General features: G+C 44.9%; 1 protein-coding gene across 3 annotated transcripts; it reads left to right on the forward strand.

The window, feature by feature from the left end:
• Nucleotides 1-9,179: 9,179 nt before the first annotated feature.
• Nucleotides 9,180-13,552, forward strand: LOC121779607 (receptor protein-tyrosine kinase CEPR2-like). 3 transcript variants are annotated; one of them, XM_042176949.1, is made up of 4 exons: nucleotides 9,180-9,376; nucleotides 9,482-9,576; nucleotides 10,203-12,915; nucleotides 13,001-13,552. In XM_042176949.1, exons 3-4 carry the CDS (start codon nucleotides 10,338-10,340, stop codon nucleotides 13,381-13,383), a joined length of 2,961 nt encoding a protein of 986 aa, XP_042032883.1. In that variant the 5' UTR covers nucleotides 9,180-9,376; nucleotides 9,482-9,576; nucleotides 10,203-10,337; the 3' UTR covers nucleotides 13,384-13,552. The 3 variants fall into 3 exon arrangements, with proteins under 3 accessions (XP_042032883.1, XP_042032885.1, XP_042032884.1); XM_042176951.1 differs by having other exon boundaries at nucleotides 9,180-9,344; XM_042176950.1 differs by having other exon boundaries at nucleotides 9,180-9,576.
• Nucleotides 13,553-13,737: the final 185 nt, after the last annotated feature.

The following is a 13,737-nucleotide window of genomic DNA, read 5'->3' on the forward strand; positions in this document are numbered from 1 at the left end:
CGAAGTGAAGTACCCTTCGTGGGTGGCCAATCCTGTCATGATCAAGAAAAAGGAAGGAGGATGGCGGATGTGCATAGATTTCACCGATCTAAATAAGCACTGTCCCAAAGATTGCTATCCCCTTCCGAACATAGATAAAAAAGTAGAAGCTCTGATAGGCTTTGAAATTTTTTGTTTTCTTGATCTATACAAAGGATACCATCAGGTTTTAATGGATGAGATTGACGCTTCAAAGACAGCCTTCATTACTGATTTCGGCATTTTCGCTTATAAAAAGATGCCATTCGGTTTAAAGAATGCCGGAGCCACTTATCAAAGGATGGTAGACAAGCTTTTTCGGCACCTGATTGGAAAGGAGGTCGAAGTGTATGTTGACGATATAGTCGTCAAGAGCAAAAGCACCTCGGAGTACGAGCACAACCTCAAGTCCACTCTCAACGTGCTCAAGAAAGCCAACCTCAAACTTAATCCCCAAAAGTGTACCTTTTTGGTAGATTCGGGAAAGTTTCTGGGTTGTTGGGTTTCAAAAGACGGACTCAAGGCAAACCCCTCAAAAGTTCAAGTCGTTCAGAACATGGCAATGCCGAAGTCCATACATGACGTGCAAAGGCTAACCGGATGTCTAGCCGCACTGAGTCGATTCCTTTCCCAAGCTGCCGAAAAGCAACTGCCGTTCTTCAAGGTGTTGAAAAAGGCACCAAAGTTCGAGTGGGGAGCCGAGCAGAAAAAGGCCTTTGACGAGCTTAAAAGTTATCTAGCCGAGCTTCCTATTCTCTCAGCTCCAGCCGAAGCCGAAGTACTATTCTTATACTTAGCGGCATCGGATCAAACCATCAGCGCGGTGCTTGTACGAGAAGAAGGCCTAAAGCAGTTTCCCATCTATTTTACAAGCCGAGCATTAAGAGGTCCAGAAACAAGGTATCAACCTCTGGAAAAAATTGCTCTGGCGTTAGTAAATGCAGCAAGGAGACTGCGGCCATACTTCTATGCTCACAAGGTATGCGTCTTAACCGATCTACCTCTTCGGCAAGTTTTGACCAAGCCAGAAGCATCAGGCAGAATCGCCAAGTGGGCTATAGAGTTGGGAGAGCACACAATTGAATATCTACCTCGGAAAGCCATCAAGGGACAAGCCTTGGCAGATTTTCTTGCAGAAGCGAAGTTCGATCAAGCAATTCCTGTTATTGCCGAACAGAAGAATTCTGCCAATGCCGAACTAGCACAGCCCTTGGAATCCGAAGTAGAGCCGCCGGACTGCTGGAGCGGATTCGTAGATGGAGCTTCAAACAAGATGGGAAGTGGAGCTGGTATTTTACTTGTCGCTCCCGACGGACACGAGGTAACCTACTCACTTCGTTTCCTATTCCCCACTACTAATAATGAAGCCGAGTACGAAGCCCTCCTGGCCGGACTCCAGTTAGCGCAAAGTCTACTCGTCAAATCTCTCAAAGTCCATTGTGATTCACAAGTCATAGTAAATCACATGTTGGGTACAAGTGAAGCCCGTGACGAGAGAATGAAGAAGTATTTGGACAAAGCGCAAAGCATCAGCCGAAGTTTCTCCTATTTTCGGATAATCCGCATTCCCAGAGCGGAAAATAGCCGAGCAGATACCTTAAGTAAGTTGGCCTCAGATCCGAGCTCAAAGGCGGAAGAATCAATGCATCGAAGCATTGATGAAGCCGAGGTACATTCTGTATCCAGCTCGCCGAACTGGATGACGCCGATCTTGCAGTATCTGGATCAAGGACAATTGCCCGAGGATAAGAGAGAAGCTCGGAAGATCACGTGCCGAGCACTTCGGTACGAACTTCATGAAGGATTCCTCTTTAGAAAGTCTTACCTCCAGCCGTTATTGCGGTGCGTAGGACCAGAAGAGACGGACTACATCCTCAGAGAAGTTCATGAAGGATCGTGCGGTAGCCACATCGGAGCCAGAGCTTTAGCTAAAAAAGTTCTGAGATGGGGATATTATTGGCCAACCATGGTACAAGAGGCAGTGCAGCTCGTCAAGAAGTGTACGAAGTGCCAAATTCATGCAAATGTCCCAAGGATGCCGCAGACCGATCTATACACTATGCAAAGCCCTTGGCCTTTCATGCAATGGGGCATAGACATAGTGGGACCACTTCCTCAAGCTCCTCGGCAAATGAAATTCCTTATCGTTGCCGTGGACTACTTCACGAAGTGGGTGGAGGCTGAACCATTAGCTACGATAACGAGCTCAAAGGCATTGGACTTCGTCTGGAAGAACATAGTGTGCCGATTTGGCATACCCCACATCCTCATCTCGGATAATGGGACTCAGTTCACCGACAAGACGTTCAAGAATTGGTGCCAAGAGCTGAACATTCAACAGCGGTTCACTTCGGTCTCCCATCCCCAAGCAAACGGACAAACGGAAGTAACGAACCGGATTCTGGTGAAAGGGTTAAAAGCTCGGTTAGAACAAGCCAAAGGACAATGGGTAGAAAATCTCCCTCAAGTCCTATGGTCCTACCGAACTACACCCAAAACCTCCAACGGTGAAACTCCGTATAGCCTGGTGTACGGCACTGAAGCCGTAATTCCGGTGGAGATCAGCGTACCCAGTCCCCGAACTCTAAATTTCTCCTCAGAAATGAATGACGACGGACTGAGAGCAGAACTAGATCTCGCCGAAGAAAGAAGAGAATTGGCGTGCATAAAAGCAGCCAAGTATAAGGAGCAAGTAGCCCGGTATTATAACCAAAGGGTGAAAAAGCTTCAATTTCAAGTGGGAGATCTCGTCTTGAGAAACAACGAAGTAAGCCGAGCAGAAAAGCTGGGCAAACTCGAACCCACCTGGGAGGGTCCATATCGGGTGTCCGAAGTCCTCGGCAAAGGGTCTTATAAACTGACTCACATGTCAGGAGAACAAGTACCCCGAACATGGCACATCTCCAACCTCAAGAAGTTCCACTTGTAAGAGACAAAAGTCCGGTCAGTCCGTCTCGTGTCTAGTTCGGTCATAGGGGTATGTGTTTTTATTTGTTTGTTTCTTACTTGCACCTCTTGTCGTTTTATAAAAAGTTTAAAGTTTTTTCTTTCGTCTTTTTCATTTTTTCTCTATGTGTTTTGTCTCTATGTGCTTGTCGTCTCTTACAAATGGTACCAAGGTATATCGTTCTTTAAAGACTGATCCCCTTTTTAGATCGATTATTAAAGACTATTGTGAGTCCAAGCTTCTAAGGAGGATATAAGACCACAAGTCAGCTTAACAAGCAGTCCGTCTGAAACGAACTGCAATAAGCCAACGATTGTGAGTCCAAGCTTCCAAGGAGGATACAAGACCGCAATTCAGCTTAACAAGCACTTCGTCTGAAACGAACTGCAATAAGGGAAAGTCCGATCCACGCGATAAACCTCGCCGAATTAGGACGACCAAGTTCAGTCAAAGAAGTTTACCTCATAAGACCGGGGACGACCATGTCTGGTCAAAGAGGTTTACTGCATAAGACCACTTCGGTTAACTGGGAAAGTCCGATCCACGCGATAAAACTCGCCGAATTAGGACAAGGGAAAGTTCGATCCCGGCGACAAAAATCGCCAAATTAGAACACAAACCAAGTCTGGTCAAAGATGTTTATTTCATCAGACCAAAGACGAGTCCGGTCAAAGATGTTTATTTCATCAGACCAAAGACGAGTCCGGTCAAAGATGTTTATTTCATCAGACCAAAGACGAGTCCGGTCAAAGATGTTTATTTCATCAGACCAAAGACGAGTCCGGTCAAAGATGTTTATTTCATCAGACCAAAGACGAGTCCGGTCAAAGATGTTTATTTCATCAGACCAAGGACCAAGTTCGGTCAAAGAAGTTTACTTCATAAGACCGAGGACAAGTACGATGAAATTTTTTCGCTAAGCTGTAAATACAGTGTTAGAAGCGAAAACAAAATTTCATTTTTCAAATCTTGTTCGGCATACAACTCAGCTACCCTACAAAATGGCGTTACGCTATTACAAAGGACTATTCTACTGTCCAGGGTTGCTGAAGTTAAGCCACCTATCTGCAAAATCCTCTGGAAGCCGAGTTCGGTTGTTCCGAGCAGATGAAGAATAAGCAGGTCGACGAGATGCTATCCTCGACCCAACGCCTCTTCCCCGAGCCCGAGAAGTCCTAACACCTCGGCGATGAAGAGTCTCTGCAATAATCATCTGCTGATCTTGCTCGCTCATAGTCACAACTCCTCGGCGAATGTCAGTCCGTCCCTGTCTTGACGATTCCGGTTGCTCCTGAGCCCGTTCTCGTCTTGACGTTTCCGGCTGTTCCGGAGTTCGTTGATGACTGGAAGTAGGATTTTGAACAAGGGAACCAGAGGCTTGATCTGGAGTGCGAGCATCTGTTGGCACGACATGCCGAAGGAATCTTTCTATGGAGGGGCGCCGAGAAAGAACAATGTCGTACCGAGAAGCCCAGCGCCGTAATGATTTCACAACTTGTTGGCAAGCCGAGCTCTCCAGCGCATTGTCCCTCCGGAGTACATGATATTCCTCCCACAGTTCGTCAACTCGACTCTGAACATCTGATATGGTCAAGCCCCCGCGCACACGGATGTAATCCTCGTACGCAGTCCTCTCAGCAATGGTCGTATTCAGCTCGGCCTCCAGATCCTTCTTATCGGACTCTAAGTCCTTATTATCGGCCTCCAGCTTCACTAAACGAGCCAGAAGCTCGTCATTCTTCGTCTGATCGGCTATAGCTCTTTTCTCAGCTTCGTCTAAAGCCGAAGAGTACAGCCGTTTCCAGTGAAGTATCTCCATCTCCTTGAGTACAAAGCAGCTATATTAGTTCGGCAGATGTACCGAGCAGATAGTAAAATACTACAGGAATAAAGGCGAGTACGAAAAGCTATACGAAGACAAGTGTAGAGAATTTTTCATTCACAAGGAAAATTTTTTACACTAGGGGGGCTTCAAGGCCATTTTACAAGGAAGAAACTAGACTAAGAGAAGGGAGACGAAATCATACTTCGCCAGCTTCGTCTCCGGCTCCTTGGTCTGGTTCAGCTTCTTTCTCCTGAACTACCTCAGCCTCGGCCTCGTCTCCTGCCGGCCTCGCCTCCGCCTCCTGATCGGCCTCCTTCTCCGGATGCCCGGCCCGCTCGACTTCGGCCTCCAGCTCCAGCGGCTCGGCCTCACCCTCTCCGTTGTAAGTCGAAGCGGGTGAAACGGGTCCCACGGAGGCAAAGATAGCCTCCAGGTTCTCGTCCCGATCAGCTCGACAACTCCGGACTCGGTCTGCAGAAAGCAGGACCGAGGATGAAGCGAGCTCCTCAAGGAGCGGCAGATTCTGAAGCCGAGCTGCTATCTCTCGGCTGTACAGAGGCAGCACGACGTCGGCCCCCTGCTCGCCCTTATCGGCAATTAGCCTTACCAGGCTACCGACAAAGGCCGAGAACTGGCTGCTCAAAAAGAGTTTCTCCGTGTAAACACGGAGAGCCTCCCCTTGGGCAACCACGGCAGCAGCATCGCTCCGCTTCGCCTGCTCTCGCTGGATGACGAGCTGGTTTTTGGCAAACTGAGCTTCATCCTGGGCCGAAATCCTAGCAGCTCTGGCCTTCTCAAATTTAGCCTCAGCCTGTTCGGCCCGATGACAAGCAGCCGCCAACTTCCTCTGCATCTCGGCATAGTCATTGGACGCTTTGGAGAGTTCGACGGCGACGAGCTTGGAGAGCATATCGTTCCTCTGAAAATGGATAAGGAAAAAAGTCAACAGAGGGCACCAAAAATACAGGACAGAAGCCAGGCCAAAGAATCAAGAAGACAATTCACCTCGGCGAAGTCCGTGGGCCATAAAAATGGCTCACAGATATGCTCCGAAGGAGGCGCCAAGACCACGTCTTTCTCTGGCGCTCTCGGGGGCTTCTGGGTCCTCCCCTTCCTACTTGCCGAAGTCGACTCCGGCTTCTTTGGACCCGAAGAGGTCTTTTGCCTCTTCGGATTCTTCTCGGCATCAGGCGCCGAGCTGGTAGCCTTCTCTTTCTCCGGCTCCTCAAGCTCGGAGGACTTTCGGATAGCCTTATTCAGCATGAACACTGCCAAAAAGCAAGAAAACAAGGTTAGTTTTCTTCGTTAAAGCAGTAGAGCATAAAGATAAAGAGAAATCCTCACCCTCGGCCTCTTCGTCCGAAGACGAGATATTGAACACGAGGTCGCCCTTGACGAGCTCAGTTTCCGAATACTGTTTCCTAATCATAGGAATCTTATTGAGCTCGCCCTCGAGCTCGGCCAACGGTTCTAACCGAGGATGGGGAATCACGGACTTCGGCCTTCTCCAAGGAAAGCCCGGAGCCGAAGTCCTATTATAAAAAAAGAAACGGTTTTGCCATTTCGGCCACTTGGTTTTGCAGAAGGCCCTAAAAGGCTGTAAGGGGATCAAGTAAAACCAAGATCCCTTCCTTTTAAACTGGAAAAAATTAAGGATTGCCCTCAGAGACAGATCCTTATCTAGCCTACGCAGTTCGGCAGCAAAAGCCGATAAGTGCCTCCAAGAGTTCGGAGTCACCTGACCTAAAGGGAGTTGAAAAAAATCAAGAAGCTCTACAAAAGGTGGGGGAAGAGGAAAACGAAGCCCGCATTCTAAGCAGGCTTCGTAAACGGTGGCATAACCCTCCGGCGGGTCGTTAGCCCTATGATCATCGTCGGGAACCACCGCCTTCCCCCCAGGTAAAAAATATTTCTCGTGAAGGGATATCACAGTATCCTTACTCAAGATACTGTGAAAATACTCTACGGTCTTCTCCCCGGATTCTTTCCGGCTAGAAGACCCCTTATCCCCTTTCCTACCGCTACCCGACACCGAAGAAGAAGAAGAAGACATTTTTCTTACTTTTTGAAAGTGAAGAAAGTCTGAAGAAGCTCTTGAAAGCGGAAGAAAATTTCTCGAGAAAGAGAGTATAGAAGACGCAACAGCAAAGGTGTTCAAATGAGGAAGAAAGAGCATATTTATCAGATTCGGCGAAGATTTCAAAATCGTCGCACCGTTTCGAATCCCACCTTTTCAGGATTCAACGGCCGGATTTTACTGTCGCATTTAATGCAGTCACATGCAAGGCACGTCCCCTGACGTCAGCCTCCCCCGTACCTTTATCCAGAATGCCGAAGTGACTCGCTTCGCCGAAGTGATTCACTTCGTCTTTCGGGGGGGGTAGTGATGGGGTACGGACTAAACAAGCCCAACAGCAATGACGGCCCATCAGCCCGAAGCCCAAGGAAGAGTATGAGTTCGGCATGACCAAAGAGTTCGGATGAGTTCGGCATTACCAAAGAGTTCGGCCTCAGCCTACAGCTCGGTAAAAGCCAACCAATCAAGCTCTGCTCTCAGGTCGGCATCAAGCTCTACTCTCAGATCGGCAACCAAAGCAGTTCGGTCTCAGTATTCGACCGAACAAGGAGTTAGTGGACCCATGCAGGATTTCCACAACTTCCAACACACCCACTACCACGTGGCGTCAACTCAGGCCACGATCTTAGGCCATGACCTACACGACATCCACGACCTAGAGTGATGATGTAAGCCACGATCTTAGTTCAATGTATAAATAGAACTTAGATCTGGTAGAAAAGGGTTGGAATCTCTCTAGAGAAATAATCATATAGCAAGTCTGTGTTGTAAGCTGTAATTCGCAGATCAAGCAATACAAACCTGCCCCCATTTCTCCCCGTGGATGTAGATTTACCTCAGTAAATCGAACCACGTAAAATTCTGTGTCATAATCTTCATTCTCTACCAGCATTTATTAACATCAATAATTCGCGGATTCATCACATATTTGTTTTAGTTAATTAAAAATAAATCAAAATAATATCAATCGTTCATTGTGGCAATGATAGGTCGCTGTTATCTTGAAAGTTTGAACTCAAAATAGTAAAATTAGCTATAATTTCAAGGTGATATTAATTATTGTATATTTATGTTGGTGTATTTTCTATTTTTGGCTTCTCTGTGTCTAATCTTTGTGGTGGAAGAGATTGGCGAATATAACTTTGATTTTGTTTTAGTGTATACATCTCATTATATTTGCTACAATGATTATATGGATGGACTTTGATGATTTCGTTATTTTTCGTTGTTAAATCTATTTTGAACTACTGGCCTATATTATTTCCAATGTTTGATGCTAATCTAATAAATTTACCTCCTTTTGAATTAAATTAATTCTTTAAAATGAAATAGAAACAAATATAAACATAATACTAGCCACCACTAATGATATCTTAGTACTCAATTGTTGTTATTATTATTAGTTAATCATAAGCTAATTATAATCAAATGGCACGTCCTCCTCAAGATTCTTGCTTTTTGGCTGCTTAAGACACAACCACAAACTTTCCCCATATACTCCCTCCGCTTTCAAAAAATAGAAACGACCCAAAATGGAAATAATTGTTATTTATAAAAAAGAAAGGTAGTAAATCATTGCCTATTTTTGGCTAATTGCAATTTATGTGTGAAATTATAACTCTTAAATTAAAATATATTTTCTCTGTCCATCCCATGTCCATCCCAAGTAAAGTGAGGAGTTTTTCCTTGAAGATATCTCAAATTAAGTGAGACATTTCCTCTAATAGAAATGTTAGGAAAATTAATTGCAGTTTAATGGAAAAATTAAGTGAGAGGTATTATTATTATTATTATTAATTTATTATTATTATTAATTTATTATTATTTAAATCCTGCCCTAATTATCAATCAAATGGCATGTCCTTATCAATAGACTCGCTTTTTGGCTGTTTAAGACGCGATGACAAATATCACCAAAGAAATCATTGCCTAATCTTTTGGCTAATTGCATTTTAGTCCTTACGCTATGAATAATGGCAAAAAGGCTCTTCAAAAGAAGAAAAAAGGTCATATTTATCATTTATAGAGAATGTTCATTTTGATTGTAAGCACTAGAGGTTAAATAGGAAAATATGGGGAAAATGTCAAATATGTTTCGATAAAAAAATATGGATCTTTCAAAAAAAGATTGATTTGTACCCAACCTTTGTTATTGTAATAAAATTGTCCTAACTATATTGTGGAGATTTTGATATACTTACCTATCTTGAGAGACTAAACTGCAAATATCACTAATTTTTTTTTGTCATTTCTCCCCACCTTAAAACAGGCTGATCTCTAATATGTTATGTAATTTCTGTTACATACAACTATTCATGTTATAAAAATTCTAGCTTGATGACAAAAACCTCCATATCTTGTGTTTGTTAGCCTTCTCTCTCTTGTCTATTGTATCATCATTTAGCTCCACTTAAATACTTCCATTTCCATCAAAAAACCCCAAAATAAAGAAGAAAAAAGGAACAGAACAATCCCATGTTAGCGCCTAAAAACTGTTTCTTTTTCCTTGGTGGGAAACTTGTGATTTTTCCAAGAATTTGCAACTCTCTTTTTTCCTTTCTTTTCCATCTCTTTTTGTGTAACCCTTTTTTTTGTGTTTTTCTTGAAACAACAGAGGAAGCTGCTGCATGCTTTTCTTGGACTGAGAAAGATTTGATCTTTATTTGGAGCTCTATTTCTCTCCCTGAGAAAATCTTGAAACTTTTGCAGGTTTGTTTAGTTTTATGTAGTTTTTGCATGTTTTCTTTGTATAAGTGTGTGTGTATGAGAGAGAGAAGCTGCATATATGCATCTTTATATACCATATGTATGATTCTTGGTTGTTGGCCTAATAAAAATTGATTCTTGATTGTTGGCCTCAAAAAGAGAAGATGATCTCGAGCAAGATGAGGCCTTTATGCATTGAATGAATCAAGAATCATGGATTGAAATATCCCTTTTTGAGTTATATTGATTGATCTTTGATTAATCATTACTATTTGTTAAAGATAAGGATCCCAGAATAGCTTCTTGATTAGTATTTTAGTTGGTGAAAAAACCAAGTTTTTTTTTCATTTCCTTCACTTGAGTTGCTTGAAAGGTAGCTTTGCTCTCTCTCTCTCTCTACTTAGTTGTAATCCATAATTAGATTGAAAGTTGACATCTTAACACAATCTCTCTCTCTCTGGTTTAAGAACATTCTGTATCCAATTATTGCTCAATAAATTAATCACTCTTGTCATATGCTAGCACCCTTATAGAATTTTAAAATAATTGCACTTCTTAGAATAGTACTACTCCTCATTTAGCAAAAAAATAAAAATTCAATTTAATCTGACCTCATTTATTTGGTGCAGTGTTGATGTCTGCTTGTGATTGTACTGATCTGCTCAAGCCCATGTCAACAATAATAGAGATATACACAGACTGGAATCCTTGTCCCCTGATGTGAAAAGACCATCCTGCCCCTCCACAAAAATTCCACTAAAAAAATGACCAAACTAACCAAATCCAAATTTTCCCTCCAAATCCTAACTGTTTTCTTGTTCTCATTATCTTGTTTGGAGCCTTCCCAGTGCCTGAAATCAGAGGTGGAAGCCTTGTTAGAATTCAAGAAACTGATTATTGATCCATCAAACCACTTGGAATCATGGAAAGATTCAGATTCAGATTCAGATTCAGATTCCCCTTGCAGATTCTATGGAATCCACTGTGATCAAGAAATGGTGACTGGGATCTCTCTGGACAATCTCTCCCTCTCGGGGCAGATATCGCCGTCGCTCTCGTCCCTGCCCGGCCTCACGTCCCTCGTCCTCACGTGTCACTCGCTAACGGGGCCTCTCCCGGCCGAGCTCAGCAAGTGCTCAAGCCTCAAAGTCCTAAATGTCTCTGGCAACTTCTTGAGTGGAAGTGTTCCTGATCTCTCAATGCTGACCAGCTTGGAAGCGCTCGATATCTCGTCTAACTCGTTCACAGGGCCGTTCCCGGGCTGGGTCGGGAGCCTGACCGGCCTAGTGTCGTTAGTCCTCGGCCAGAACACCTACGACGAGGGTGAGATTCCTCCCAGCATTGGCAAGTTGAAGAACTTGCAATGGCTCTTCTTGGCTAACTCGAGCTTGAGGGGCGAGATCCCCGAGTCCATCTTCGAGCTGGAGGCGCTAGGAACGTTGGATATATGCGTCAACAAGATCACGGGGAGGCTTCCGGCTTCCATTGCCAAGATGAGGAGTTTGTTCAAGATTGAGCTGTATTCGAACTATCTCATGGGAGAAATCCCGGCTGAGGTGGCTAATCTGACCGATCTCAAGGAGTTTGATGTGTCAAACAATCTAATGTATGGTGTGATCCCAAAGGAGATTGGGAGGTTGAAGAAACTAACTGTTTTTCACTTGTTCAAGAACAACTTTTCAGGAGAGATTCCCTCTGGTTTCGGAGAAATGCAGCATCTCAAGGCGTTTTCCATCTACAAGAACGCGTTCACGGGCGTTTTCCCGGAGAATCTAGGTCGTTTCTCGGTGTTAAACAGCGTAGACATATCCGAAAACAGATTCTCCGGTCCATTTCCTAAGTACTTGTGTCAAGGGAAGAATCTTCAGAACTTGCTTGCGTTGGGGAATGATTTCTCCGGGGAGTTTCCGGATAGTTATGGTGATTGTAGCCCTCTGCAGAGGCTGAGGATCAGCCAGAACCGGCTCAACGGGTCTGTTGTAGACAGGGTGTGGGCGCTTCCGAACGTGCAAGTCATGGACTTTAGTGATAATGGCTTCACGGGGAGGGTGTCACCGAGCATTGGGGCGTCGCTGCAGCTAACAGAGCTAATGCTGTCGAACAACAGATTCTCGGGCGAGCTGCCTGAAGAGCTCGGCCGTCTTGGCCTAATGGAGCGTATCTACTTGGACAACAACAACTTCTCCGGTGGGATTCCAAATCAGCTTGGGGCGTTGAAGCAGATCACGTCGTTGCATTTGGAAGAAAACGCCTTGTCCGGATCCGTGCCAGCTGAGCTGGCTAACTGCCCTAGGTTGGTGGACTTGAATCTTGCTTCGAATCAGCTGAGTGGTGGGATCCCGAGGAGCTTCTCGAACATGGCCTCGTTGAACTCGTTGAACCTCTCGAGGAACCAGCTTACTGGGAGGATTCCAGAGGACTTCGAGAGGATGAGGCTCTCGTCTGTTGATCTATCGTACAACCATTTGTCAGGGAGTGTGGCTCCTTATTTCATGGTCGTGGCCGGTGACAAGGCACTCATTGGAAATGCCGGCCTATGCTTAGACGTGGACGAGGAGGGGAAGAAGAAGAAGTTCAAAGACTCTGCCTTGCCTGTCTGTGTTCATAAAGGAAATGGCCACAAGAGCTTTGCTAGGAGCAAGCTAGCGGTGTCGTGCATCGTACTAGTCGCTCTCGTTGTTTTCCTGGTCGGGCTTTTATTCGTCAGCTATAGGAACTTCAAGAAAGGTGATCGGAAGGGAGACGAGAATGGCGTGCTCGGCCCTTGGAAGCTCGAGAGCTTCCAGAAAGTGGAGTTTGATGTGGATGATATACATGGTGTGGATGAGGAGAACTTGATCGGGAGCGGGAGCACCGGGAAGGTGTATCGCCTCGACTTGAGCAAGGGTTGCGGAACCGTGGCTGTGAAGCAGCTGTGGAGAGGCAATGGGGTGAAGCTCATGGCTGCAGAGATGGAGATTCTTGGGAAGATTAGGCATAGGAATATACTCAAATTGTATGCTTGTTTGATGAAAGAAGGCTTGAATTTCTTGGTTTTCGAGTACATGTCGAATGGGAACTTGTTTCAAGCTCTGCACCGGGAGATCAAGCCCGGGAAGCCGGAGCTAGATTGGTATCAAAGGTACAAGATTGCAGTCGGGGCTGCAAAAGGGATCGCCTACTTGCACCACGACTGCAGCCCGGCTATCGTCCACAGAGACATCAAGTCGACAAACATACTTCTTGATGAGGATTACGAGGCAAAAGTTGCTGATTTTGGCGTTGCGAAGGTGGCTGATCCGTCCTCTCCGAAGGGGTCCGAGTGGAGTAACTTTGCCGGGACACACGGCTACTTTGCACCGGGTAATTATGGCTCGGAGAATGCTTTAAAAAAGGCGCTTTCGACATTGGCCTAACCTTGGTTTTGGTTCTTTTGTTGGCAATGCAGAGATGGCCTATTCGCTCAAGGTGACGGAGAAGTGCGACGTGTACAGCTTCGGGGTCGTGCTGCTGGAGCTCGTGACGGGGAGGAGGCCGGTGGAGGAGGAGTACGGGGACGGGAAGGACTTGGTGTATTGGGTTTCGACTCATCTCGGCAGCAAAGAGGATGTGATCAAGGTTCTTGATCGAAAGGCGGTGCCTGAACCCGTGCAAGATGACGCGATCAAGGTGTTGAAGATCGCGACGCTATGCACGAGGAAGCTCCCGAATCTACGGCCGAGCATGAAGGAGGTGGTCAAGATGCTGGTGGATGCTGTGTCTGGGGCTGGCTTGAGGTCTCCAGATAGTGTGGGGAGGAATGAAAAAGGGGTGTGTTTAGACCATTTTTGAGATAGTTTTTTATTGTGTAGATATAGTTTGTTTGGTTGATTTTAGTGTTTTTGAGATTTTAGGGTTGATTGAAATCTCAATATAAATATGTTATGTATCATATTATTGAATATGAATCTCATTTTGTATGATTTGAATAACAATTTTGTGTCTGATTTGCTTTGATAAATCATTGGAATATTGTATATGGTCTATTTTGGAAAACTTTTATTTTTTTGGTAATGAAAAAAAACTTTAATTTTGTTATGAGAGAAATTGAAGTTAGGGACTCGGTCTTTAAATACGAGATTCTGATCCTCAAAGTGAGCGTATATATGCTTTCATAGTATCTCATTTCTATCAATCGTACGTAAA

Source organism: Salvia splendens, chromosome 19 (assembly GCF_004379255.2).
Source record: "Salvia splendens isolate huo1 chromosome 19, SspV2, whole genome shotgun sequence".
NCBI classification, from domain to species: domain Eukaryota; kingdom Viridiplantae; phylum Streptophyta; class Magnoliopsida; order Lamiales; family Lamiaceae; genus Salvia; species Salvia splendens.

Excerpts from the sequence above, each read along its gene's own strand:
- LOC121779607 (XM_042176950.1), top strand. The coding sequence starts at position 10,338 with ATGACCAAACTAACCAAATCCAAATTTTCCCTCCAAATCCTAACTGTT. Across the intron at positions 12,916-13,000 it reads ACACGGCTACTTTGCACCGG|AGATGGCCTATTCGCTCAAG; the intron begins GTAATTATGGCT and ends TTGGCAATGCAG.